This window comes from Dipteris shenzhenensis, chromosome 7 (genome assembly GCF_047967505.1).
Source record: "Dipteris shenzhenensis isolate YYH24624 ecotype China chromosome 7, Dip_SZ_1.0, whole genome shotgun sequence".
Taxonomy (NCBI): Eukaryota; Viridiplantae; Streptophyta; class Polypodiopsida; order Gleicheniales; family Dipteridaceae; genus Dipteris; species Dipteris shenzhenensis.
This window is the reverse complement of record NC_141602.1, coordinates 32,219,842-32,244,641: the sequence shown is the minus strand read 5'-3', so window position 1 is coordinate 32,244,641 and position 24,800 is coordinate 32,219,842. Positions and strand designations below refer to the sequence as shown.

Below are 24,800 nucleotides of genomic sequence, written 5' to 3'. Positions count from 1 at the left end.
ATGGCCATTCATGGCTTGTGATGTGGAGAGGTAATCGCCCTACGATATCTCAAGTTGCTCATTTGTGGTTAGCATTGAGTCATAGTGGATGCTTTACAGGCTACTCCACAAATGCAAAAGCATGCATGCTAATTGATGATAGCCATCCTTTCAATCAGGGTCAATGTCTGGACACGTCATAAGCCTTGCCACCACAGTTGATTGAAGCTCATTGGTAGCTAAAAGAAGGGCCGTCCGACATAGCTCATCCTTCTTGTTGATTTTGTTTCAATAATGCTTTTGCAAAGTATTCCACAATCTCTCTGTGCCCATTCTCTACAACAACATGCAGCAACTTTGTGCGAGGATCAGCAACTTCCTGAAGCATTTGCTTTTAGGCTCTCTAGATATTTGTGCCTAGCCACTACATACTAAGTGAGATTTGTTATGGGGTAGATGAGATCAATTGAAGAAACGACAACAAAATAAGAGACATTAAATTGAATTTGTTCACATCAAAACGTTATCAGAATCTTCTTTTAGTGCCTTGCCTCTTTTACGTTGTGCATAGAGATTGCATAGAAATATTCATTTCCCTTCAAGCAAGAGGCATTCGTTGCTTTATGAATTCTTTTAGTGCCTTTCCAATGATTTTGATTTCCCTTGGAACAATGGGCGTTCACTTCTTTAAGAATTGGTAGCAATTCACCTCAACAAACTTTGAGAAGTTACATTCTAATTACACTCTCCCAATTGCAATTACTAGGATTACAATGGATCTTGTGTTGTTGCCTACTAGAACAAAATTACACAGAGCTTTCATGTGGGAACAACGATCTCAAAATCGGCCCAATATATTGAGAATCCTTACTACATGAAATAGAAAAAACCGTAGAAACATACATTGGATCTTGGGTGTCCATAGATGTTTTTTGTGTGTGGTAGCAAGCCGAATTTATGAGCTGTGGGTTCACTGTTTGAGTCCTATTTTTGATGAAATTCACTACATTATCACGTTACAAAATGTGCTCATCAAAAACCATTTGGTGAGAGATAGCTACACGCTGTCCTAAATAAATTATATGTTTAGTACATGTTAATGACGAAATAAAAATCTCTCAATGGTTTCAAAAATGTATGAATGTCTAATTCCTTCGAAAATTAATCCCTTGGTATTTTGCTTCCAAAAAAGAATGTGCCCAATACAAAGCTAGTAAGAGCATTGTTGCTTGCTAGAACAAAGCTAATGGTTGAAGTTGATTTGAGAAGAGGTAACGACAAATACCAATTGACACATTGAAGAAGAAACTTAGTCCTTAAAGGAGCCTTGGTAACACTACATCTCAATCAAATATTAGTTTAAATGAGAATGAGAAACTTATTTTTAAAGATTAGTTTGAATGAGAAATTTCAATGCTAGTGAAAGACGTTTTTTCCAACCAATCAAAGTAAAGACGCTCTCCAAATCAATCTGTTTTTGCATCTCAAAAGAGACACATTTGCTGGATCTTGTACTGAAATACTCAAAATGAAATGATCTTAATCCGTATTCAAATTTGTTACCGTTTATCGCTATTTGAGCTGATTTTCTAGAATTGATGAGAATCCTGTTCACGGTTAATCTATGTTACTCCAATGCAGAAGCAAGGCTTTGTTAAATCAGAGAGATTTCAGTTCCACCATAATCGGCCTAATTGGAGAGGTGACAATTCGTCCTCACTTCGCCTTGATTTCCTCTCCGAACCTGAAACGATGTCATCTTTTCATATGCCGACCCATAGGCGTTGTAGAATGCCCCCCTGTTGTTGGCGAAGTTTTGCACAATTGCGCCTGTCCGAGGATCCAACCCCAGCTCCGAATCGATCGTCAACAGACCCCTGCGATTGAGAACGTTCCTGAAGTAACTGTTATCAAACCTGAAATTAGATGTGTCGAGTGCTGCGAACGCATTGCTCGGAAATCGCCTGGGACACCGGGCTCTCAGCGTGCTAGCGAACACTGCGCCGAGATTTGGATCTTTCACTGGGTACAAACGATTTACGAAGTTGGTGCAATGCGCCACGCCCAGCGTGTGAGAACCTGCCAGTCATTATACCGCAGTTAAGCGAAGCAAGCCGACGATATTCAGTACTGCATCCGAATTTCGAAATTCCGAAATGCGAATGAGGACGAAAACCAGACGAGAACGAGTGGAAAACAGATAAATACAGGCCTGACACTGTGAGAACAACTCTGATCTCGCAGGCACTGGCGTACAAGAACCAAAGGAGTACAGAATCCAGACTACAAGATGTAGAATGAAGGAAGACAGCAGGAAATATAACCTAACATTGCAACGCTCTCCTGTAAGTTCATCCCCATCCTCCCGAACAGGCCCAGCATCCCACTAACGCTGATCGTTGCAGGCGGCAAACTTGCATCAGCTGCAGATGAACTCGCTTGAAAGCCGTCTAGCCTTCCCAGAGGAATCGATACATCAGGCCCGCCGTTCAGCGCAATCGCGTCTCGGCCTGCAAGAGCTATAATATCAGCACACGAGACAGTCTGCGGGCAGGCAGCCTCAAGGCGAGCTTTGACATTGTCAATGAAGTCAAGCCTCCGGACGCCTAGATTAGCACTAGATTGAAGTTCCGAAGTTCCATCTGATCCCGAGTCGAGCATGATTGAAGCATCGCATCCCTGCAGATCCGCGTTCGTTATAACAAGATCTGAGAATGTGCTGATAGACAACGTTTAAACAAAGACGAGAGGAGGAGAAGCAATGCGGCCAAGTGGGAAAACGAGATAAATCTCCGGCAACACAGCTCAAAAATTAACGTTGCATGAATCACTGAAGAAATATTTTCTTTTCTGGCTGTTCGAGCGAAAACTTGAAAATTAAAGTTGCATGAATCTCTGAAGATATTTTCTTTTCTGGCTGTTCGAGCGGAAACTTGCATTGGCAAACAACGTTGACGTATGGTAGCAGCCAAAGAAATAAAAAACAGGCGGCCAGAAGCGCATTTCAGCGAAATGCCCATCATCACAGCGGCTAAACAAAACGAAAAACTGCTGCAGAGAAGTGCCGGATAACGTCGGAGAGCTGCATGGGAAGGAGATGTGGAGGGAAGATGGCACTAACAAGCACTTGGCAGTCGTGGAAGGCGAGGCGAAGGAGGGCTGCGGGGGAAGTTGGGTCACGAAGGAAGAGGCCACGAAGGGTGGTTCGAACGATACGTTCGACGTTTGGGCAAGAGTTGGAATAGTAACCGGCACCGAAGCCTTGGGAGGAGACGAGGGGAACGCCATAGAAGGCAAAGAGGAGGACAACAAGGAAGGTAAGCTGAAGGATCATGGAGAATGAGCAAGAAGAAGAAGAGCCCGAGGAGCTTGCCATTGTAGATCACAAACCAAGCTCTTTCAGACTGCACTTTTGTCTCAGATTTTGAGAACAATTAGGAGGAGGAGCTTGCCATTGTATGCAATAACCACAGCTCTTGCAGACTGCAGTTTTTGTTTGAGAATTTTTATCAACTTCCTTAAATCATGGAGATTTGGTTTGCTTGTTTTTGACTCTTGGAGAGAGTGAATGCATGCATCATCTTCTTCCTTGAAGCTCTCACGAGTACTTAAACTTGGCAATTTTTAGGAGAGCACCACTCCTCATTGAAGAAGACCACCATGCCTCTGTGCAAAAGAGCTTGTCCTTTCAAGTTTGAGCTTTGAAGCTCATCAATTGCCTTCAATGCACCCTCCACGAGACACCAATACACATTCAACTACCACCGTCCCACCCATTCACTCTCCCCCCCCCCCCCCTTCCCCGTACACTTAAGCCCCCCCCTCCTTATCCCATTTATATTTTTGGGTCCTCACTCTCCTCTTAGCACACACATACCAATGGGCAATAGCGCTCCACGTTCTTGAGGCGTCTCTATCGCACTTTGATACAGCATCATTGACGCCTCAAATCTTGGTGACAAGAGAGCATGCATGCTTGTGGGTACTCTCCTCAAATTTTCATTTTGACCTTATAAAATGCCTTTGAAGGCCATCAAAACCTCAAATATTTTCCCATCTTGCTTAACCCTATAAGTCCATGTAAGAAACCTCCAAGTATGTGAACATTATGGTTTTTCCAATTTCCATCATAAAACCTTGTGCAAGCATTGTCCAAGGCCAACTCCTACTTTTAGCATACTCCGCATGAACTCACCCTCAGAGCTTGTGCAAAGAGGCCTTGATAGTGCTTGTTAAGATTAGCATATATAATGTATATTTCAAAAAATCACTTTGCTTGGCTCTATGTAAAGGAATGTATTTCATGTATTTTACTATTTGGTGGAATTACACATATAAAGAGGAGCTTTAAATTCAATATCAAATGATGTATATATATGGAGGGCCCTAGAGGGGACAAACGATTATGCTAAAATATGTAAACTTTTAAATGTAGGAATATTTAGCAAATACATCATTGAGTGCCCTGCATGCTGTAAGAGCTTTTATAGAGTGAACCCCCTAGACCCTCCCCCCCAACGGGCTCCCCTACCCTCTTCTCTTATGGAGGGAGTAGCCAAGCCTTTCATAGTCCTTGCTGGATCCCATTCTAGCCCCACTCATATTACTTAAGCAATTGAATACTTTGATCATCTAGGCTCAACTAAAATGAGGCACATTCATTAGTTGCATGTGCATGTTGTAAGAGTTTTTAAAGAGTGAAACCGCCACCCCACATAAAATTGGGTGTATAGTTGGGCTCGAGGTGAGACCATGGCATCCAATAAAACTTGAAACAATGTGTTTGGATACCCATGCTAATCCAAATGGGTCATGCTACATATCAAATTAAGTACAAGGCATGATTTATGTGATTATTGCATATGTTGCACCATTTAATAAAGTTACCGTTAGGAAAAATAAGCATCGATGAAGTTATGGCTAGTTTTGTCAACCAACTTAGGGCAAGGTAACCCATTTTGGATTATCATTTCTCATGGATGGCAAGGGTTGGATAGCTTGCTTATGCTACCATTTTTCAAGGAGGTTCTTCAATAAAAAAGAACACTAGGCATATGATGTGGAAGAATATGTAAACATCCCAAGCAAACCACGTGGATTGAAAGCATAACCTTATTTCCAAAATAAAAGTAATGATGATTATATTTGCATGAAAATGGACATTGTATATTATTCTTTTCTAAAAATAAACTCCCCCAAGACATTTAGGCTCCCCAAGACATTTAGGCTCCACTTGTAAGGCTAGTCAACCAAACACACACACACACACATGGAGAGAGAGAGAGAGAGAGAGAGAGAGAGAGAGAGAGAGAGAGAGAGAGAAAGTTATATTAATGTCTCTAGTAGGGAGGCCTCACGAGATAAGCCACCATGGGATGAATCGCCAAGGCCCTTGCTAAGTGCTAAGCTAAGCCAATAATATCAAAAACTCAAAAGCACACTCTTAGAGCTCTCAGGAGACTATGGTGCAAAAGCTCTGAGGACATATCCAAGAGTCATGGTATCTCTCTAATAGGAATCAAAGATGTCACTTATCTATAACTGTCAAGCTGTCTCCTGTCATGGTGGGGGTCATGGTCTCTAGTATCTCTGTATCTAATGGCAGCATCAAGGGTGACACCTCAGGTCAGTCAATCTCCTCTGATTATAGTGGCGATGGGCTGAACCTCTATCTGCATGCTCTGGTCCTCCTTTGTGGCTCCCTATTCTCTACCCTATGTCATCTCTATCCCACTGATCCAAGCTGCCTGCATATCACATATCTCCTCATCCTCTACTTTGATGTATCCTGGAGCTGACTCAAAGGCATAAAAATTAGTGACATGTCTCTGTGCTTGATCAGTGTCCCATGGTGCTATCTCCTCCTACTATCTGATCTAGTGTTGTTTGAAACCGCTCCCCTCCTAGTAGAGGTAGTGGTAGCATCCTCAAATCTCATAATAAGCTGGGCACACGCATAGAAAGTTCTCCACTACTGCCTATGTGCATAAAATACAAATCCACTGCTCTCTAGGTGTGCCTGTTGCAGCCCTCCCTACCTCGATCCTCAACTAGTGTGACGAGACGCGCATCTGCCCTATGGCAATCATCAGTGCAAGGGGAACTCGCCTATCCTCTAGAGACTAGGGCCTAATGATCAGTCCATCATCTCATACCCTAAGGAAATGGTCATAGTAAAACTAGATCATCTTGGTAGGGAACTCCTAGTCCCCTCCCCAAGTCCCCTAGTCCTAATAAAACTGGATCTTGGTAGGGAACTCCTAGTCCCCTCCCCAAGTCTGTGATGTATATAGCTGAAGTAAATCCAATCATATGATATGGTTGATCTCATCTCATGGGGTCCATAGGGATCAGAAGTCTAGACTATACTGAAAGGGGGTTACATAAGAACTTGCTAGGAAAAGAATGGAATCTACTTTGGAAGCTACACAAGAACCTTCCTTAGTAAGAAATTCGGCATCAAGCTTTGTGACAGCTATACAAGTCACACTAATCATGCTAGACACAAGTCACACAAGAACCTTCCTAATGAGAATGATGAATTAGTTTCACTGGCAACTTTCTTAGAAGCAACTTGGGATGATCAACAAAAACAGAAGACCTTTGAGTCACTACAATCCTACTCACATTGCTCCAGAGGACTTGCATCACTTTATTATGGTGAGACAGTGGAAGTTGAATAGGCTAGAGGATGTACTTGACAAAGGCACCAGAAAAAAGGAATCAAGAGGTACTTGTGCAAGCTCAAAGATCTTACAATGGCAATGTGGATCCCTAAGCATCATCAACACGGCAACCCACCTTCTTGTGTGCTTGTATCACAGCCAACTTCACCCCTCTAAACCCACAAAAATCATAGGAAAGACCTAAAAGATCTGATCTACAACACCAACAATGAAGCATTCACTGCCAACGGTAGGTACACAAGAACCTACTCCTAAAAAGGGAGTAGCAACACAAGAACCTATTTCAAGGTCCACAAAGAGCAAGGCAATGCTAGTTCAAGATCTTCATCAATTTTTACCACAAAGAAATACCAACCCACTCCTTCTGTACAACATTCAGTCAAGTCCATAGCAATCAACCCACAAGAACCTACTCCTAAAAATGGAGTAGATCCACAAGCACCTGCTACAGCAAAAGATACTAGAGACCTTAACAAATGTTGCTACCATTGAAAAATATATATTCACCAACAAAGGGCATGCAACCCTAATAATTTCATCAAGGTCAAGGGCCCATCAAAGACACATCAACGCCTTGGTATCCCAAGGCACTTCTCCACATAAGGGACAATAAATGGTCCTACACCAATAGCTCTACCGGATGAGTCTGATTATCGGGTGAATCTTATGGCATAACGAGGGTTCTGGATGAGTTTCGTGTGATCCACAAAGATTTGTTTTCACTTTCATTTACTAACCGCCACCCTTCATTCACTAACTCCAACTCTCCCTCCACTTTTTGTTTCTTCTTCTTCTTCTTCTTCTTTATGCTTAACACTAGTAATCACTTAACCATTTGAGCCTCCCCAATGTAATTTTAATTTCAATTTAGAGGACTTTCCTAAACCCAACATACAATACACCTCTTCAGCTGTAGTTCTCATTTTAGGAGCTTGTATGGTGTACTATCAAAATCCTCTAGATTTGATGACTCAGACAAAATAAAGCTCTAAACGGTGCCATAACCTTACTAGGCTCAAATACTTCCAAACAAAGCCCTTAATGAAATATAATCCATAAAGTGGATTTGGAAAGAACTTCAAGGCAAAGAAGGAAAAATGTCATGCAAAACTTCAAACTTACTACCATGGCAAGTCAAAGACCTAGTCTGATGAGAATCCAATAAAAGTTTCACTCAAATCAAATATGGGACTTAAGGGAGGAGAACAAGAATACACCGTACTTACTCTACTAACCCTAACACCACTAGGATCTTACATCAATCCCTACTAACACCTTCTCCCTCTACTAACTTACACTTAGATTTTTCTCTTTCTTCCTCTCTCTTTGGGAGGTTACAAGTACTCATCTATAATCCATCCACCCAGCGTCTAACCATTGCAATCAATCAAGCCATGCCATGCCAATTACAATGGAATCCAATGCTACTATATGCAATATCCATCTTTCCAGCAACAATTTTGCCACAGAGGATCCAGTGAAGTCCTATGAAGAATGGGTACTCACCAAGAATGATCTTCTTTGACAACGAGCCAAAAACCATGACCTTTGCACGATCCAGGGGACTGGATAAAAAACAAGAAGGGGGGCATGTTAACTACATTAGTTGGTGGCAATGTAGTGGCAAGTCCATAGAGCTAGGATTGTGCCTTGGAGCCAAATAGGCCCAAGTTCATTGTAAATAATAAGGAAAGAGAGTGGTATAAAGAGTTTAGGGTTGGACCTCCCTTTAAAAGGTGACATGTATAAAAGTCCATAGAGTTAGGATTGTGCCTTGGAGCCAAATAGGCCCGCAATGTGGTGGCAAGTCCATAGAGCTAGGATTGTGCCTTGCAGCTAAATTAAGTGACACTTGCGGATGGCTCATGCTTTGCATTGCTCTCACAAGGAGTAGCTTGGGGTGGAGGCTACATTGGCATTCCTTCAAGATCCCCATGACACATGAGTCACCATCAACACTACACAAATGACCAAGACCAAGGAGGCTTAAGATAACACCAACCAAACTCAAGTCTACTCAACTCATCAAGGTTAAATTCCAAGACTTCAAGGAAACTGAAGAAGAAGGGTGAGGAAAGTGAGGATGATGATGCCTTACCAACAGAAAAAAGAGATAACCTCATCTCTAAGCTTAAGAAGGCCTTGCTACTAATGAGAAATGGTGTAACAAGTTCTTTTGATATGGGCACACTAAGGATGAGTGCATAACCAAGTATTGTGTTGTGTGCACCTAGTCTAGTCATGATGAGACAAAGTGTTAGTATGCTAAGGAAACACTCTAGATGTGAACCAAGTGGATTAGGAAGCCAATCCAAAAGATGAGCACCTTCCAAGGTTTGACTAAGGCAAAGGAAAAGGTAGAAGGAAAGATGACAAAGGTCTGTGCCAATACCAAAGATTAGATCCTTTTTTGTGAAGAGGATGGTCATACTAAGGTAAATTTCAAGCTATTTTTTAAGCACATTAAGCTACTCAAGAACAATGCTGAAAGGTGAGAGACTGATCTAGAGTATTGAGTAATCCTTGCAAAATTGATGAATGCATAACCAAGTATTGTGTTGTGTTCATCTAGTTTGGTCATGATGAGACAAAGTGTTAGTATGCCAAGAAAAGTGGATTAGGGAGCCAAGCCAAAAGCTGAGCACCTTCCAAGTCTTGACTAAGGCCAAGGAAAAGGTGACAAAGGTCTACACGAAGACCAAAGACCACCACCCAAGATTAGATGCTTTTTTATGAAGCAGATGGTCATACCAAGGCAAAATCAAGTTATAGTTTAAGCACATGAAGCTACTCAAGAGCAATGCTAAAAGTGAGAGACTTATTTAGAGTATTGAGTAATCCTTGCAAAAGTGATGAAATCAAATGATACCAATGCAATCATTTGGCCTCAAGGATCAGTGACCAGTTCCGAGAAGGGACCATCTACAACCAAGGACTTCATTTGGAAAGATCAAACTTAGGTGGCATTCAAGGTGGCTAAGGATTTGAAACATAATTCTCTTGCAATTGAATTGCCAACCAAGTAGAACCTAGTTTCATAGCAAAAATTGAGCTGGACAAGGCCTTAATGAGCAAGACAGACCCTTAATTGAGCCAAAGTAATGACCCAAGCTCTAACATGACACGAGCATGGGAAACATTCCAAAATACAAAAGTGAGCCTAGTAATGGTTGAACTTTTTCAATTGGCACCTTATTACCACCTTCTCACTCCCAACTCAAGGTGAAAAATACCCCATAAGGCCTGCCGATGCTAAATTTCTTGAAATACAGCCTCTCCTCATCTCCAAGACCTTGTCGGAGCTGCTGAAAAGCACCTATGCTGGTGCTATCAATGGAGGTGATAGAAGCCTCTTCAAGGCCCCATCGCTTCCAAAGCAATCTGCCTAGGAATAGCTTACCTTATGGGCCAGGAGAATCTTCGATGAACCTTCAACCCCACAGGCGTAGAGCCAACAAAACTCCCTTCCTCCTGTGGTACAAATGGTCCAAAGGCTCTAGAGCTTAGCAAAGGTAAGCTCCCAATAGTCAAGGTTCACAAGGAATTGCTTAATGAAATGACAAAGTGGCTTTGTTCGTGCATAGTAGTAGGCTATATCCATGGTCCTTGACCACCAACATTATTTCTTGAAGGTTGGGTTCGCAAACTTTGATCTCACAAAGGTCTTATAGTAACGACCATACATTTTCTTAGAAATGGATACATTGTGTTCATCTTCGAAAAGCCCGATATGGCCACAAAAGTTATTCGCAAAAGAAACTGGACAATTAGGAATCAACCACTCTCAGTCTAGCTTTGGGAACCTTCGTTTAATCTAGACTCTCCCCCTCCCTCCAAAGCCCCTATCTGGGTTGAATTCCCTGACCTCCCGCTCTCCCTTTTCCCCCAAATTGAGACCCTTTGCACACCTCTAGGTCAGTTCCTTGGAGTAGAAATGGAGAAGTTTATTAGTTCGAGAGGCAACCCCCAAGCTTGTGTCCTTATGGACCTAGCCGGTGAACCCCCTAGTGCTATCTGGATCCTTGATGGAGATGGTGCAAAACTTATTCAAAAAGTTTTCTTCAAAAACATACCCAATTCTTGTTTCCTTTGTGGCATGGGAGACCATTTTATCAAAGATTGCCCTGCTAGAAATAATCAAAAAAGAAGGAAAGACCAGATCCCACCCAACAAGAATTGCAGAAAGCCCAGGCCCCAACTAAACAACCTGCTAACGTCCCTCCCAGAGAATGTATTGGGGAACAAAGCAAGGAAACCTCTAAGCCCATTGAGAATAGAGAAGGGGAAGCAAAAGGTAACGATAAAGAGGTCATTACTGACACTGAAGATAAGATGGATGATAGCTCGGGAGAATAAGAATTTGTTGTTGCGTGTTCAGCCTGTTCTAGTTGCACCTCGAAATCTCCCCCTCATTCTCCCTTAAAAGATCCATAAGGTATGGGTGCTCCTTAGCCCCACTACTTTTTGCCATAGCGGCCGATGCACTAGGGTGGCTTATCAAGGATGAAGAAGACAATGGGAACATCAGAGGGATTCACGTCAGTAATGGGATGTAGATAGTATGCCAATAGCTCGTTGATGACACTAATCTCACCTTGCATAATGATGACAGATCGGTGGAAAGCATCCTAAAGTGTTTGAACATTTTCTGCATAGCGTTGGGATCCAGAATCAATCATGAAAAAATAGAAGTCTTCGACACTAAGTCTGCTCCCCCCCAAATTATCCTTGACAAGGGATGTAAGGTCCTTAAAGAGGGAGAGGTTTTCCAACTTCTCGGGATTCTCATGGGCTTTAATTGCTCAATCAAGGCCAGGTGGGATTGGGTCATGGACATATTAAGAGATAAAATCAATAGGTGGCAAGGCCTTCAACCGCCGTCCTTAGCTGTGAGGAAATTCATCCTCAATCACTACATCTACCCTTCCACCTTGTATTTTATAGCATGCTGGTTCCCGTCAAAGAAGCATTTCAACCAACTTAATAGGCTTTTCGATAACTTCTTGTGGGGAGGCTCCCTTGAGCAGAATAAAAGCTCTAAGGTAAGGTGGAACTTTTGTACATTGCCCAAATCTAAAGGGGGGTTAGGAGTGGTGGATATTGAAAAATCCTCAGTATGATTTATGGTGCAATGGATCCTAAAAGCTATCAAGAGTCCAAATTAGTTTGGGCCACTATGATCTTAAAGAATATGGAGAAAGTCAAACTAGACTGGTGGAGACACACTGGAAGGATCTAACCATAGGTTCCATCCTTTTTGGTCAAGAACCTTGCGTAGCGAAAGGCTCTGAACTATGGAAAGGTATGTGGAGAGCCTAGGAAATTTTGAGACCACATTAAGTGGAAGGGATTTTCAAGAAAAATAGGCACTTTCAGCAATCAGGATTCAATTTGGTTTTTTGTTATCTACAGCTCAAACCCGCTAACAGAAGACCAAATTAAACCAGCCATTAGACTAAATAAGAGAGGGATCAAGGTTTAGGGGGATTTGTGGGATCGTAGTCAAGGCAGATGGTATGATGAACCGACTCTCCTACACAGGAACATAGTAACAAGATCAACCTACCCTTAATCAAGGAATGTCAGGGGCTATGGGACAAAGAAAACCTTCTGTGGCTAGGTGGGCACCTCCCCCCTACTACGAGGGAATTCAGGTGGTTGTGTCAGCTAAACCTAACTCATGTTCCATTGATCCACGAGGGCCAAGAAGATATGATCACTCGTCTCAACAAAATGTGGTTCAGGAGAGATGATGAGAGACTGTGGGCCCAAAGGTTTGCAAAATTCTGGGACCGCAATGTTCTTGAGAAACAATTTTGTCTTCTCTGGCTTATTCTTCACAGGGGGTATGGACGGCTACCAGGGCCAAGAAGGTTGGTCATGGAAACGGATGGTATACAAGGTGCAACAAAGCCCGGGAGGATATTCCGCATCTTTTACTCAACTGTGTGCTCTCCAAGGAACTCTAGGATCTAGTTCATAGACGTCTTGCTCGTCTCCTTTTAGCTACTCGGTTATCCTGCTCGGGGATTCTCCAAACAGGGCCCCACATAACTGGAACCTCATCAAAGGCTCAATTCTTTGGTCAATATGGATGCAAAGATGTAATAAGGTGTTTAATAATGCTCTAATGGATACTAAAAGTTTATTTGAAATGTTATGCTTGACTTCAAGCACGAAGGGATGATGTATAGAACATCGGTCAACTCCACACCCAAATCCAAGAGTGCCTGGTCATTGAGGAGAATGCTGCTATATGAAGAGAAAACGATTATATTACTGAAAACAGCCCAAAGAGTGATCTCATTAAGGGAGGATAATCTAGATCCCTTTTATGTAGACAATCATAGGATGATTACCATAGAGATGCTCATAAGAACTGGTATTTAGCAAGGGATCACCAAAGACCCGATAGTTGCGGTCCTTTTGTAGGTAAAGGAGATCATATCCCTACCTGACTGGATGAAAACAGCTAGAACAACTAGAACAGCTTGCCAAAAGTGCTTAAAGGGCTTTCCCACGCATGCTAGCAGGGCCATGGCAGCTCCACTAGGTAAACAACTAGAACAGCTTGCCAAAAGTGCTTAAAGGGCTTTCCCACGCATGCTAGCAGGGCCATGCCAGCTCCACTAGGAGCAAAAATCCATGTCCCCATGGCCGATAGCAATGTTAGAGATCGGTTTGTCTAGCATTGGAGTGCTAGCCTAGCAAGGCTCTTTGCAGGCATGTTGTTTCAACATTGCAATGCTCAAAGACTATGATTGGTTGAGATCCTTCCATTGTCCATGCCATTTGTTGAAGTAGAGCCTGTAGAACTCATGTCAGGCTGTATTTATTACCAATAAGCAGCCTCCTCTAGAAGAAACACGTGGATGGAGCTCCTAGCTTGCTGAATCGACAGCCTCTCCAGCCTCAACCGTGATGCGGGGAGGCCCTCTTAGAGTATCTTGCCAAAAGAAGCACTGGAGTTGAAGCCGCCGTTGTTGTTTTAACAAAAGTAAGCAATGCCATAATAGACCCCCTGAGGGACATACATCATCTGAAACTAGGTCTAGGTAGGTAGCATTGTTGAGAGAGAAGAAAGCGTTGCATAAAGGAAGGAAGGAAAATTGAAATGCCGTACATGAAGGATTGTTAAAATTGTCAAAAACTAGTCTTCCTTGGGTAGATTGCCTGTTGCATTTAGCATATTGCACATTGCATTCAACATATAGTACTTTATATTTGGCACATAGCACTTTGTACTTATCACATAACCACCCACAAGGGAGAGTGGCATGCTTCCTCTCCAAAAATTATAAGACCAAGAAACGTGCCCTTCCTTGGATAGATTGCATGTTGCATTTAGCTCATTGCAGATTCACATATGGTATATAGCACTTTGCACTTATCATAGAACCACACATTAATGCGGGGGGAGAGTTGGCACTCGAAAATTATAAGACCAAGAAACATGCCCTTCCTTGGGTGGACTGCACGTTGTGCTGAGCACATTGCCTTTAGCATATTGCATTTCACATATAGCACTTATATTTGGTATATAGCACTTTGTACTTATCACACAACGACACATTCATGTGGGGGAGAGTTTGCACGCTTCATCTCCCAAAATTATAAGACCAAGGAATGTGCCCTTCCTTGGGTAGATTGCATGTTACATTGAGTACATTGCACATTGGATTCTATAGACAGTACTTTACACATAGCCATTTGTTTTGCAAATAAGATTTTGCATTCAACAAACAGCGTTTTAGTGAGTCGACAAAGGAGAGAGTAGCATGCTTAGAAATTTAAAGAGCCTACTTGCAAAATTCCACAAACATCCACGGAGATTTGTCAAACTTAGATTCATATGGCACATTGTTTTCGGGTGCTCCTATTGGAGCTACAGAGGACGTATACAACACCTAAAACAGGGTGATTGAACACAAGCTTTGCGCACGTTGCGTATTCCTTGGACTGCTAGTTGGATGACTTTTGTCTTGGTGATGGACCATCAATAGGCTGGAATTAGTCAATAAGAATCTGCACTGCTTTCATCATTGCACTTTGTTGGAAGACCCATTCATGATTCCCTCAAAAGGGTATAGAAAGGATCACGAAAAACTTCACGAGGAAGGGACTTAAAGCAAGCAAAACAAACTTGCATAGCAGAGAATTCATGTAACAGGCTGCAACAACAAGAACTGATGAAGAACATCTTGATGGTGCAACTATGTAGAACAAAACTGTTTTACATAGGGCAAAGTGTTGGAAAAAGAGCATTTGAGAGTCCTCTGCCAACCTCCTATTGCTTCGATGTAGCTAATGATTTCTATCCTCACACTAGATCTGTTTGCTATGCGCTCGCTTTCTCAATGCAGCTTCCTTAACAGTGGAAAATTTCACGGTAGAGACTCAATAAGGAACGAGCTTCACTAGTTTCCATCTTGGTGCATGTTGTTTATCTTAGTATTCTAACACCCCTGTTCAAGGAACACAACGAGAGTAAGTGAGAATTTTGTCAGAAGATTCGTTATCCATGTTTGTGGCAACTGTGTGGGGGGAATTGTCAGTGAGACCTTTGTTTGGTTTCAGTCGAATTTCGTATCGTACCCCAGTTCAAAATCCTGTCACCAATGCAGGCCGATCTTTGGAAAACATAGAACTAACAAAGCACGAATGAGGAAGAACCAGCGAGTGAGAGCAGGAAGGTCAACCGCCAAATTTTTGCTTTGCATGCTGCGAAGGTATGCAGCAGCAGCAATGAGGGTGCAAAAGCCGCGCCAAGTATGAAGGAGCATACATGCATACATCTGCATCTATAAGGAAAGGGGTTCCCGGTAGTGCCGATAACTTGGATGAGGTAGTGCTCTTCGAAGGTGTGGTCTCAGGCAGGGGTTGAAGAAGCGGTTCGCGAACGACACGAGGGAGAGTTTTTGTTAGGCCGGCTGGCACAAATAGCATGACACGTGGCTGCACCTGTGGCATGACACGTGGCTGCACGTGATGGCACAATGCTGCCTGCCTAAATTCACGCGTATGGGTAGATGCCATCTCTCATCATAGCCATCGTCGGAATATGGCGGACACTGAGCTTTGGAATAGCGTCGTGTTACCTCGTGTCTTCCTCATCATCAGTTCTCGAGTCTCTCAACGAGATGCCTGCGCTCTCGCATCAGTCAACCATCCTGCCAGACGACTCCTCCTTTCCCATGCTCCTCTCTGGCAGGTAACTTTGCTTTGCTAACCTGCGTCTCTGATACCCTTGCTATCTCGGTGTTTTCCGTGGCCTGTGTGGATTTTCTACCGTTGGATGCCCGATTCCCGACTAACTGTTTGACCCCGTTCAATGTAGGTGCTCGACTTACATGGTACAAACAGAGCAGGCGAGCGTCTAGCCGCAGCGATGAGCCTGGTAATGGTGCTTCTTTGCCCACTATAACATTTAATGCGGTTGTCGTTCCGATTCATCTCAAGCTTATAGTGCTTTTGTCATCGATATGAAATTCACGCACGTGTCCAACTTTTGGGCACTTGAGGCAAGCTTTTACCTTGCCGAGTAAAGAACCCCACTAGCTTGACGAACCTTTTTCATAAAATTACATCAAACACTCTTAAAATTTGAAGTTGAGGCTGTCCAAAAAAGGAACTGCTAGATGCATGGGTGCTGTCCATAATGTAATCTGTCCGGTAACAAGTGGTGCCTACGCTTGTGTGATGCTCGCCCGTTATAGGTCAACAGAGTGAAGGTCATTTGTACGCTGCCATGGGATTCAATCCACTCATTCCAAACTTTGGAGAGTCTAGGAAGCTGGACGGAACCAACTATCTTATTTGGAATGTAAGGCTTGTAGCCATCTAGTGGCAAGGGAGATGACGGGAGGCATGAAGCTTCGGGGATGATCATAGTTCTGGTAGATCCCAAGAAAGTGAAGGAGCTGAACTTGAGAAACACAGGCACGATCAAATGTGGGTTCGATGATCCTGCATATCTAGCTGGCAGATACAACACATGAGGCATGGAGGACCTTATAAGATCTCTACGAGGCTAAGAACACAGGGAGGATCATCATGCTTCAAAATCAGTTGGGCAACTTGAAGATAGTTGAAGGAGAGGCAGTCCATGACTTCCTGGTAAAGGTGAAGATTCTTAGGGATCAACTCGGGCAGTCCAGAATTAGCCATGCTCTTGGTGAGTAAGCTTACAAGGAGCTACCAAAGGTTGGAGACGACTCTCTTTGTGTTGAAGAACAAATGAGGCCACTCACGTTCAAGGAGCTAGGTCTTCTGTTGCTTTAGGCAGAAGTTCAATCCGAGGAGGGCCATTGACCCAGACCATTGTAAATGACAAGATCATGTATTTTGCACATGTCCAAGAATGCATGCCCCTAAGTTGTGACCAGGGCTTGCCTGCCTGCGAAAATGCGAGACATTGCCGCCTCATTTAGATCAATATTTCGTGATAAGATAGAGTCATCTCAAAAATCTAGAAGTGATACCTGATGCATGCCTGTCCTCGCTATGAAGTCTCAAACAACGAGGACTTCTTTACAGCTTCAGAAATCTATGATATTAGAGTTTAGGGCTGCATATGGTGAAGCCTTAGCCTCCTTGCGTAGGTCTCTAGCAAAGTGTGAGGTGTTGGGGGGAAGTAACATACTACGGTGAAGAAGTCCTGCGGAGAGGGGCATTGGATCCGGACCACATAAATCTAGAATGTGTCACACCTTTGATGTCATACCTTTGACATAGATTATACCGATGAGAGATGACCTGTATAGTACTGCCACTTCTAATCTACGCACTCTACTTGTCTTTTGAGTCTCGTCCTGGTGTGTATCCACTGATGACGAGTAGAGGGCGTTGTGGGCTCTAGTGGGTCTCTGTGTAGAAAGCTATATCTCGTCCTGTGTAAGACTTTGAGAAATTCCTTGGATCTGATCATAAGGTAACATTATGGTTCTAAATAGTGCATGTCGGGGTCTCGGTGCTTTGAATCTCATAGACTTTGTTCCCCTTTGCTGTAGGGGAACCACGAGGTGCTCTCTAACCACCACCCTTTTCCTCTCATTGCGGGCTATGTCACAGTGTTGAAGGAGAGTGCGCCGCTCCTGTGTTAGGTCCTCATCCAAATTGTATCGGGGGTTATCCTTAGAACTATATGCCTAGGTAGTGTTGCAAGGTAAGCTTGGTGTCTCTAAATCGCCCGATGATTCTGCTACTACTATTCCAAGCTGTGCTATGAGTGGCAAGATGTCGATACAAAGAGAGCATTGCGGATGATAAGAGGCTACTCTCGGTGGGTAGGGTCCCATCCTATGGGCCAAGCGCCCTCAATCCCATGCTCAGGCACTGCGAGGGTGGAAGCATGAAGCTGGTCGCATCTTTGATGGGAGTGGTGGATGTGCAAGGGAACCCTTGGCCTCTAGGATGGTGGCCTATTCCCATAGCCCAAAATATCGGGGTGATAACTTAGCACACTCTCCTACAGTCAAAGATTTAGAGTGTGAAGGAATTATGAGAAAAACTTTTTCTCCTTCCTTAAATTCTCTAATGGATCTATTTTCACCCGCATACGTCTTAGCTCTATCCATAGCTTGGCGGATGTTAGCTCTGGCAAGTGCTAGCATTTGCCACATGTGAACGTCCGCAGCACTAGGCACTTCCCGAGGTATTCCAACCGTAGTTGGATTTGCTGGTCTGTAACCATAGTTTAACTCGAACGGACTCATTCCTGTAGAGCAATGTCTTCTATCATTGTAGGCAAATTCAGTAATGGCAACCACCCACTTATGTTGCCTCAACGAAACATTTGCTCTAAGCAGATTCTCTAAAGTCCGGTTGACTATTTTCGTCTGACCATCCATTTCAGCATGATCCTCAATACTCATTCCCAACTTAGTTCTTAATGCCTCAAACACTGCAGTCCAAAAATGACTGGTAAATTTAACATCTCTGTCTGACACTAAGGATCTGGGTAATCCATGCATATGAAATATATGTTTAATAAACAAATCCACCACTTGTGGGGCACTAACAGACACCCTAGTCGGAATGAAGTGAGCCGTGTAGTCTTTGTATAAATGGATGCTCAAGTAAGTGTGGGTGTGTGGATTTGTACGAAGACTTTGTATAAGTGGATGCCCAAGTATGGTATATGTTATAGTAGCTAGTCTCTCCTATGCGTGATGGAGTTTATGGTTTTCAATCTTATGAGTGACTATCATGATTGAAACTGCACTATGTTGTGTTTTTAGAGGATGAGTTTGGCAATGTTCCTAGATTCATCTAGGTATATGAGCCATCTAGTTTGGTTGACTATTTCCGTCTGACCATCCGTTTCAGGATGATCCTCACTTCTCATTCCCAACTTAGTCTTAGTGCCTCAAACATTGCAGTCTAAAAATGATCGGTAAATTTAACATCTTTGTGTGTCACTATGGATCTGGGTAATCCATGCATATGAAATATATGTTTAATAAACAAATCCACCACTTGCGGGGCACTGATAGACTCCATCTTGGTAAGACGGTCGACCACCACAAGGATAGAATCATAATTACCTTGTGTCGTAGGCAGACCTACTATAAAGTCCATAGAAATTCTCTCCCACCTACTTAGTGGTATTCCAAGGGTTGTAAAAGTCCAAGTGACATCAACCGCTCTGCCTTACTCACCTGACACGAAAAACAACGTCACATATTCATGAATATGTTTTTTCTTTTTTGCTAAAAGAAATCTCGTTTTATGAGATTATATGTCTTCTTGACTCCTGGATGTCCCGCACATGGGCTATCATGGCATTGTTGAATGACTCTCTGCCTGAGATCATTCTGATTAAGTACTACTACCTTGCCATTTCTTTTCAGCAATGGTATTTTCCATAAGTTTGGCCTTTTCTGGATGCCAGGTCATTCTTTTCCTCGGGTTTAAGCACATAAGCCTTAGGTCAAAGGCTTTGGACGAACTTGTCCACCTTTTGAGTTTCTCTAATCTCGGCCGTTAGAGCACTCTCCAATACCGTGAAACTCATATTATGCATAATGTGTGACAACACATCAACAACTTTATTTTTCTTTCCTCTTCGGTACCGAATCATCATGTTAAACTCTTGTGTGAGTTCTGCCCACCAAGCTTGGTGGCCTCTCAAGTCAGGTTGTTTATAGAAATGTTGCAGAGTATCATGATCAACATCAACATAAAACTCGAACCATACAAATAATGTCTTCATGTCTTCAAAGCATGAACAACGGCATACAACTGTAATTCATGAGTTGGCCAATTTCGTTGAGAGGGAGAAAGCTTTTTGCTTTCAAAGGCAACTGCCCTTCACTCTTGGAGGAGAACTGCTCCTGCCGCAATGCCACTTGCATTAGTTTCTATGAAAAACAGTTTTTGGGAATCAACTATTTTTAACACTGGTCCTGAGACCACAGCTTGTTTTATGTGTTAAAATTTTCTTGTTGAATCTGTCCCCATATAAAAGGTACTTTATTTGAGGTCAGATTAGTCAATGGTGATACTATTTCGGAATATCCTTGGGTCATTATAAGGCTTCAACTACGGGGTGTGAAAGACATTGTGTGTCACCCAATTGTCTGGAAGCCGCAAGTCATGGAGATGTCATGGATATTTTTGATAATTGGGAAGGGTCCAAAGCTTTTAAAGGAGAGCTCGAGGCATCGCTTGCCCGCGTGTTTCAACCTTGGCTTGACAATTCTTGAGTACAACCAATCGCCCTCTTTGTAATTGACATCTCGACGGGACTTGTGGCTTGGTATGTATATGTTGCATGTGCTTTGGCGAGGCGGTCTTTAACTGTCTCTGTAATCTATGCCATGGATTTTGTAGTTTTCTTGGCTTTAAGAGATGGGGAGATCATCATGGTGAGGAGTGAGGAAAACCTCTGCCGAAAGCTGCTTCATATGGTGTACGACCAATGCTTGATGAATTTGTATCGTTTAGTATGTCCTATACGAGTGGAAGATACTGCTCCCACTTTGAATGCACATCATGACAATAAGATTTTAGTACATCAAATGCCAATTGATTATATACCTTTGATTGCCCATTTGCCTGCGTATGGAATGTGTTGGATATCTAGAGCTTGGTGCCAAAATTTTCAAACAGGTCCATGGCAAACCTCCAATCGGATACCGATACTTGAGGAATAAGTGGGCTACATCCTCTGCACTGGCTATTTGCTTGCAAGGAATAAGCGTACAAAATTTGCTAAAGCGATCAACAATGATTAGACATTGAGTATTTCGTGTACCTACAGATGCTGGAATTGGTTCCTTGAAATCCATTGTGATGTCTTGGAAAGGACCTTCTGGGATAGGTAAGAGCACAAGTAAGCAAACTTGCTGCCTTCTGATGGGACACTTTAACTTTTTGGCAGATTTGACATCTGTGCACATAATTGTACACATCCTTCCGCATTTTTAGCTAGTAAAAGTAGTGCTCTAGTTTCTCCAAGGTGCTATTGATGTCTCTATGCCAATAAAAGTAGTGCTCTAGTTTCCCCAAGGTGCTATTGATGACTCTATGGCCACGTGGGCATCATGGGCATCATGGAGAAGAGCTGCTTCTGAGACTTTGGATGCCACTCATGATGATTCAGAGGGTGCACAAATCATGGAAGAAGCTCCAGATGTTGGAGCCATGAAGGGGGCTGATTTCCCCTTTGATCCCGGTGGTGCTAATGAACATAATATGCATGGTATAGATTCCGATGACACTCAGCCCATATGTAACATGCGAGCCCGTTGGCCTAAAGTCTTTCATGTGGAGCATCAGGTTGCTATGCCTTTTCTTGCGCGAGAGGATGCAAATGGCAATGCTCCTGTGGCTGAATAGGAGATCTATTGGGATGCGCAGCAAGCCATTTATGCTATCTCTTCTCATGCCTTGATGGGCGCCGAAACTATCAGATTGAAAGGACAAATTAATGGCAGGACTGTTCACATGCTTGTGGACAGCGGTAGCACTCATAGTTTCATCAATTCTACGACCTTACAGAAGGTGGGACTGTTTGCCATTGAGATTGATCATGGGCTGAAAGTAGAGGTGGCAAATGGGCAAGGACATGCAGGTATCACTAAAACATCTGAAAGAATCAAGTAGAGCTTTACTTGGGATGGCATGCAGAGAGATGTGGTTAAATACGTGGCTGAATGCTTGCCTTGCCAACAGAATAAAGTGGACAGCAAATTACCCGCAGGTCTCTTGCAGCCATTACCCATTCCAGAGGGCAAATGGACGCACATAGCAATGGATTTTATCACATGATTGCCTTCTACAGAGAAGGGATGGGACAACATCTTTGTTGTGGTGGATAGAATGACAAAACAGGCATTCAACATCACAGGTATTCAGCATCACAGTTGCTTGGCAATTCATTGAGCATGTCTTTAAGCATCATGGTTTCTCTCAGGAAATTGTTGGTGACAGAGATGCAAAGTTTATGGGTCACTTTTGGCAGGAGATATTTACAGCAGTGGGTACTTTACTCACACCTAGCACTGCTTACCATCCTGAGACTGATGGATAGTCGGAAAGGGTGAACAAATGGGTGGAGGAATATTTGAGGCATTTTTGTCATGATACTCAGAAGTCTTGGGATAAATGGTTGCCACTTGCTGAATTTTGCTACAACAGTATCGAGGCACAGTATCGAGGCATGAGCCCATTTGAGGCAATGTACGGATGCAAGGTTGGGATGCCTTCTTCAATTGGTGACATGGTTGTGAAAAATCAGCAAGCACGGAATGACTTGGAGAGGATGGATGCCCTTCTGCAGTTGGCAAAAAGGAATATGTAGGATGCCCAAGCCAAACAGAAGAAATATGTGGATGAACGTAGGAGATATTTGTCTTTCAAAGAGGGAGATTATGTGCATTTGCGTCTCCATAAGAACCGTTATGCCTTGCTGAAAGGTAATACCAACACAAAGCTTGCTCATAGGTATTACAGTCCTTACAGGATCATCCGCAAGGTTGGAGAGGTAGCGTATCAGTTGGAGCTACCCAATACCTCCAAGATCCATGATGTTTTCCATGTGTCTTTGTTGAAACCACATGTTGGACAGCATGTCCATGTTCTTCCAGAGTTGCCACCTATGGATGAAGAGGGCCACATTCTCTATGTTCTGGAGGGCATCGTGGGTGTCAAAGACCATGTACTCCGGAACAAGGCCTACGTAGAGTATCTTATCAAGTGGCAGGGACTCCTTGAGGATGAAAATTCATGGCAGCCAGAAAGCATTGTCTAGGACCACCCCTATCTCCTACCGGATTGATTAGTAGTTGCTGGTTGCTGCACTTTTGGAGAGCCATGCTGTGAAATTTTGAGGGCAAAATTATATGGGAAGGGATGGCTGTAATGAAGGGGAAAAACGGCCAACTTAGAGGTTCTTTAGGTGGAAAATGTGGAGGGACTATATAAGTCTCCATCCACCCCCTACTATAGACTTTTTGATGTGACATCTAATCCTATCTACTCTCCCGCCCTCCCTCGTTCCTGCCTACGCTGTCTCACACACTCTCTCTCTTCTCTACTTCCTCTCATTCTCTCCCTCTCTCTTTCCTACCTCATTCGCTCTCTCCTACCCTTTCTCCTCCCTTCTTCCCCTATCTCTCTTCCCCTTCTGCTAGTCTATCCTCTTCCTCCAAATCTGCCCCTACCCCCCTTTTCTACACTGCATACGGAGGGGCAAAGAGCAGCCTGTATAAGGTGCCTTCCCCAGCCCTTTTCCCTTTGTTTGGAGCTGCCTCAGGGGGCCCTTTTGGGCTTCTACCCTAGGCTAAGACGTAGACCTAACTAAACCGGGAAGTGGAGCATACTGGAATTGGGGCACATGATGAGTCGAATCCTCATCAACTGTAAACCTGTGGTGCTACGGGATGAAGTACACCCAATGCGGGTCGAGGAAAAGGGGGCTTTGCTCCACAAGGGCTAGACGTTGGAGGTCAACATCTCCTGATGTCACCTAGAGAGAGAGGGGGCCTTGCTTGTAGGTGCGCCCGCCCAATGTGAGGCTAGGGTAGGATGAGCGAGGGCCTTGTTGTGCGTGTACCCACCCCGTGAGGGTAGTCTAGGGTAGGTACTGCGCAATCCTCCTGGGCCCCTTGTTGGTCCACATATTGTGTCATGGCAGCTCTTGTGTAGGCACATCTTGTTGCACACTGGGGAGGCCTAGAGGCTGGGCTGGTAAGGCTGTTTTGGCAGGCCTTAGCAGCCCCTTATATGCTGAGGGAGGCATGTTGGTTGGCCCATGGGAGGGCAGTGGGGGTAGGCCCTAGAGGAGGGCCAGTCGGCCCATGTGACGCAAGTGACTAGCCCCTTGGAGGGCTGCTGCCAGCCCCTTATGTAGGGCAGAGGTGGGTCGGCCCACCCTCCTTGCTGGTTGGCTATCTAGGGCAGGGGGTCGGCCATATGCCCCCCTGCTAGTCGGTTCTTTAGGGAGGGGCTGGGGGCTATTTATAGGGCCCCCCTCAGCCCTCATTCCTCACTAGCTGGAGCAGTACTTCCAGCCCCATAGTGCATCAGCTGGAGCATCCTTGCAGCCCCGGTTGTGCATCTGTTGGAGCAGGTTCTGGAGCAGTTCTTCCATACCAGTGTGCAGCTCCTTGTGGAGGTTGTTGAGCGGTCGTGTTCAGCTCTAGAGCAGCCTTTTGTGCAGATGTTATCCCCCAAGTATAGTGGGGCTTTTTCCAGAGATCACTTGCAGTTCTCTTGTTTCCTTCTCTCCCTCTTAGTGTTGTGTGTGTGTGAGGCGTGCTCTCTCTCTCTCTCTCTCTCTCTCTCTCTTCTGCTAATTTCTGCTGCGCTTCTCACATGGTATTAGAGCCACGGTTGGCTTGAGGCCTGAGGAGCGGAGGGAGCATTGAGCCAGCACACAGAGAGGAGGTTTAGGGTGCTGTTTGGAGGTGTCTTCGAGGAGGAGCGTGTGCGACGAGTGGATTGTTCGGGTGCCCAACAAGGGGTGACTTTGAAGGGTGTTTTCAGATCAGAGAGGAGGTGTTCCCGAGGGACGGATAGCGAGGAGCGAAGGTACATTGGGCTGTCAGCCCTTTCATCCTCTTCTCTAGTCCTCTCCTTTCTTCAACCTTGTGTTCCCTTCTGTCCCATCCACCTTCTCTTTCTGTTCAG

At 43.9% G+C, this 24,800-nt stretch overlaps 2 protein-coding genes across 3 annotated transcripts in view; one reads left to right on the top strand and one right to left on the bottom strand.

The window, feature by feature from the left end:
• Positions 1 to 1,404: 1,404 nt before the first annotated feature.
• Positions 1,405 to 3,534, bottom strand: LOC147900232 (peroxidase 29-like). The gene is made up of 3 exons (XM_087377398.1): positions 3,101 to 3,534; positions 2,304 to 2,658; positions 1,405 to 2,058 (listed from the first exon to the last, which is right to left on the bottom strand). Exons 1-3 carry the CDS (start codon positions 3,353 to 3,355, stop codon positions 1,670 to 1,672), a joined length of 999 nt encoding a protein of 332 aa, XP_087233524.1. The 5' UTR covers positions 3,356 to 3,534; the 3' UTR covers positions 1,405 to 1,669.
• A 12,130-nt stretch (positions 3,535 to 15,664) lies between these two features.
• The window catches only part of LOC147900231 (RNI-like superfamily protein), a 132,282-nt gene continuing 123,146 nt past the window's right edge, over positions 15,665 to 24,800 (top strand). For both annotated transcript variants that reach the window (XM_087377282.1, XM_087377284.1), the window contains exons 1-2: positions 15,665 to 15,876; positions 16,003 to 16,062. In XM_087377282.1, coding sequence (XP_087233408.1) covers positions 15,727 to 15,876; positions 16,003 to 16,062 — 210 coding nt within the window. In that variant the 5' untranslated portion in view covers positions 15,665 to 15,726. The remainder of the gene's footprint in view (positions 15,877 to 16,002; positions 16,063 to 24,800) is intronic.

Coding starts and splice junctions, on each gene's coding strand:
- LOC147900232 (XM_087377398.1), bottom strand. CDS start 3,355: ATGGCAAGCTCCTCGGGCTCTTCTTCTTCTTGCTCATTCTCCATGATC. Junction 2,659..3,100: donor TCCACGACTGCCAAGTGCTT/GTTAGTGCCATC, acceptor GCGGATCTGCAG/GGATGCGATGCTTCAATCAT. Junction 2,059..2,303: donor GGAGAGCGTTGCAATGTTAG/GTTATATTTCCT, acceptor AATGACTGGCAG/GTTCTCACACGCTGGGCGTG.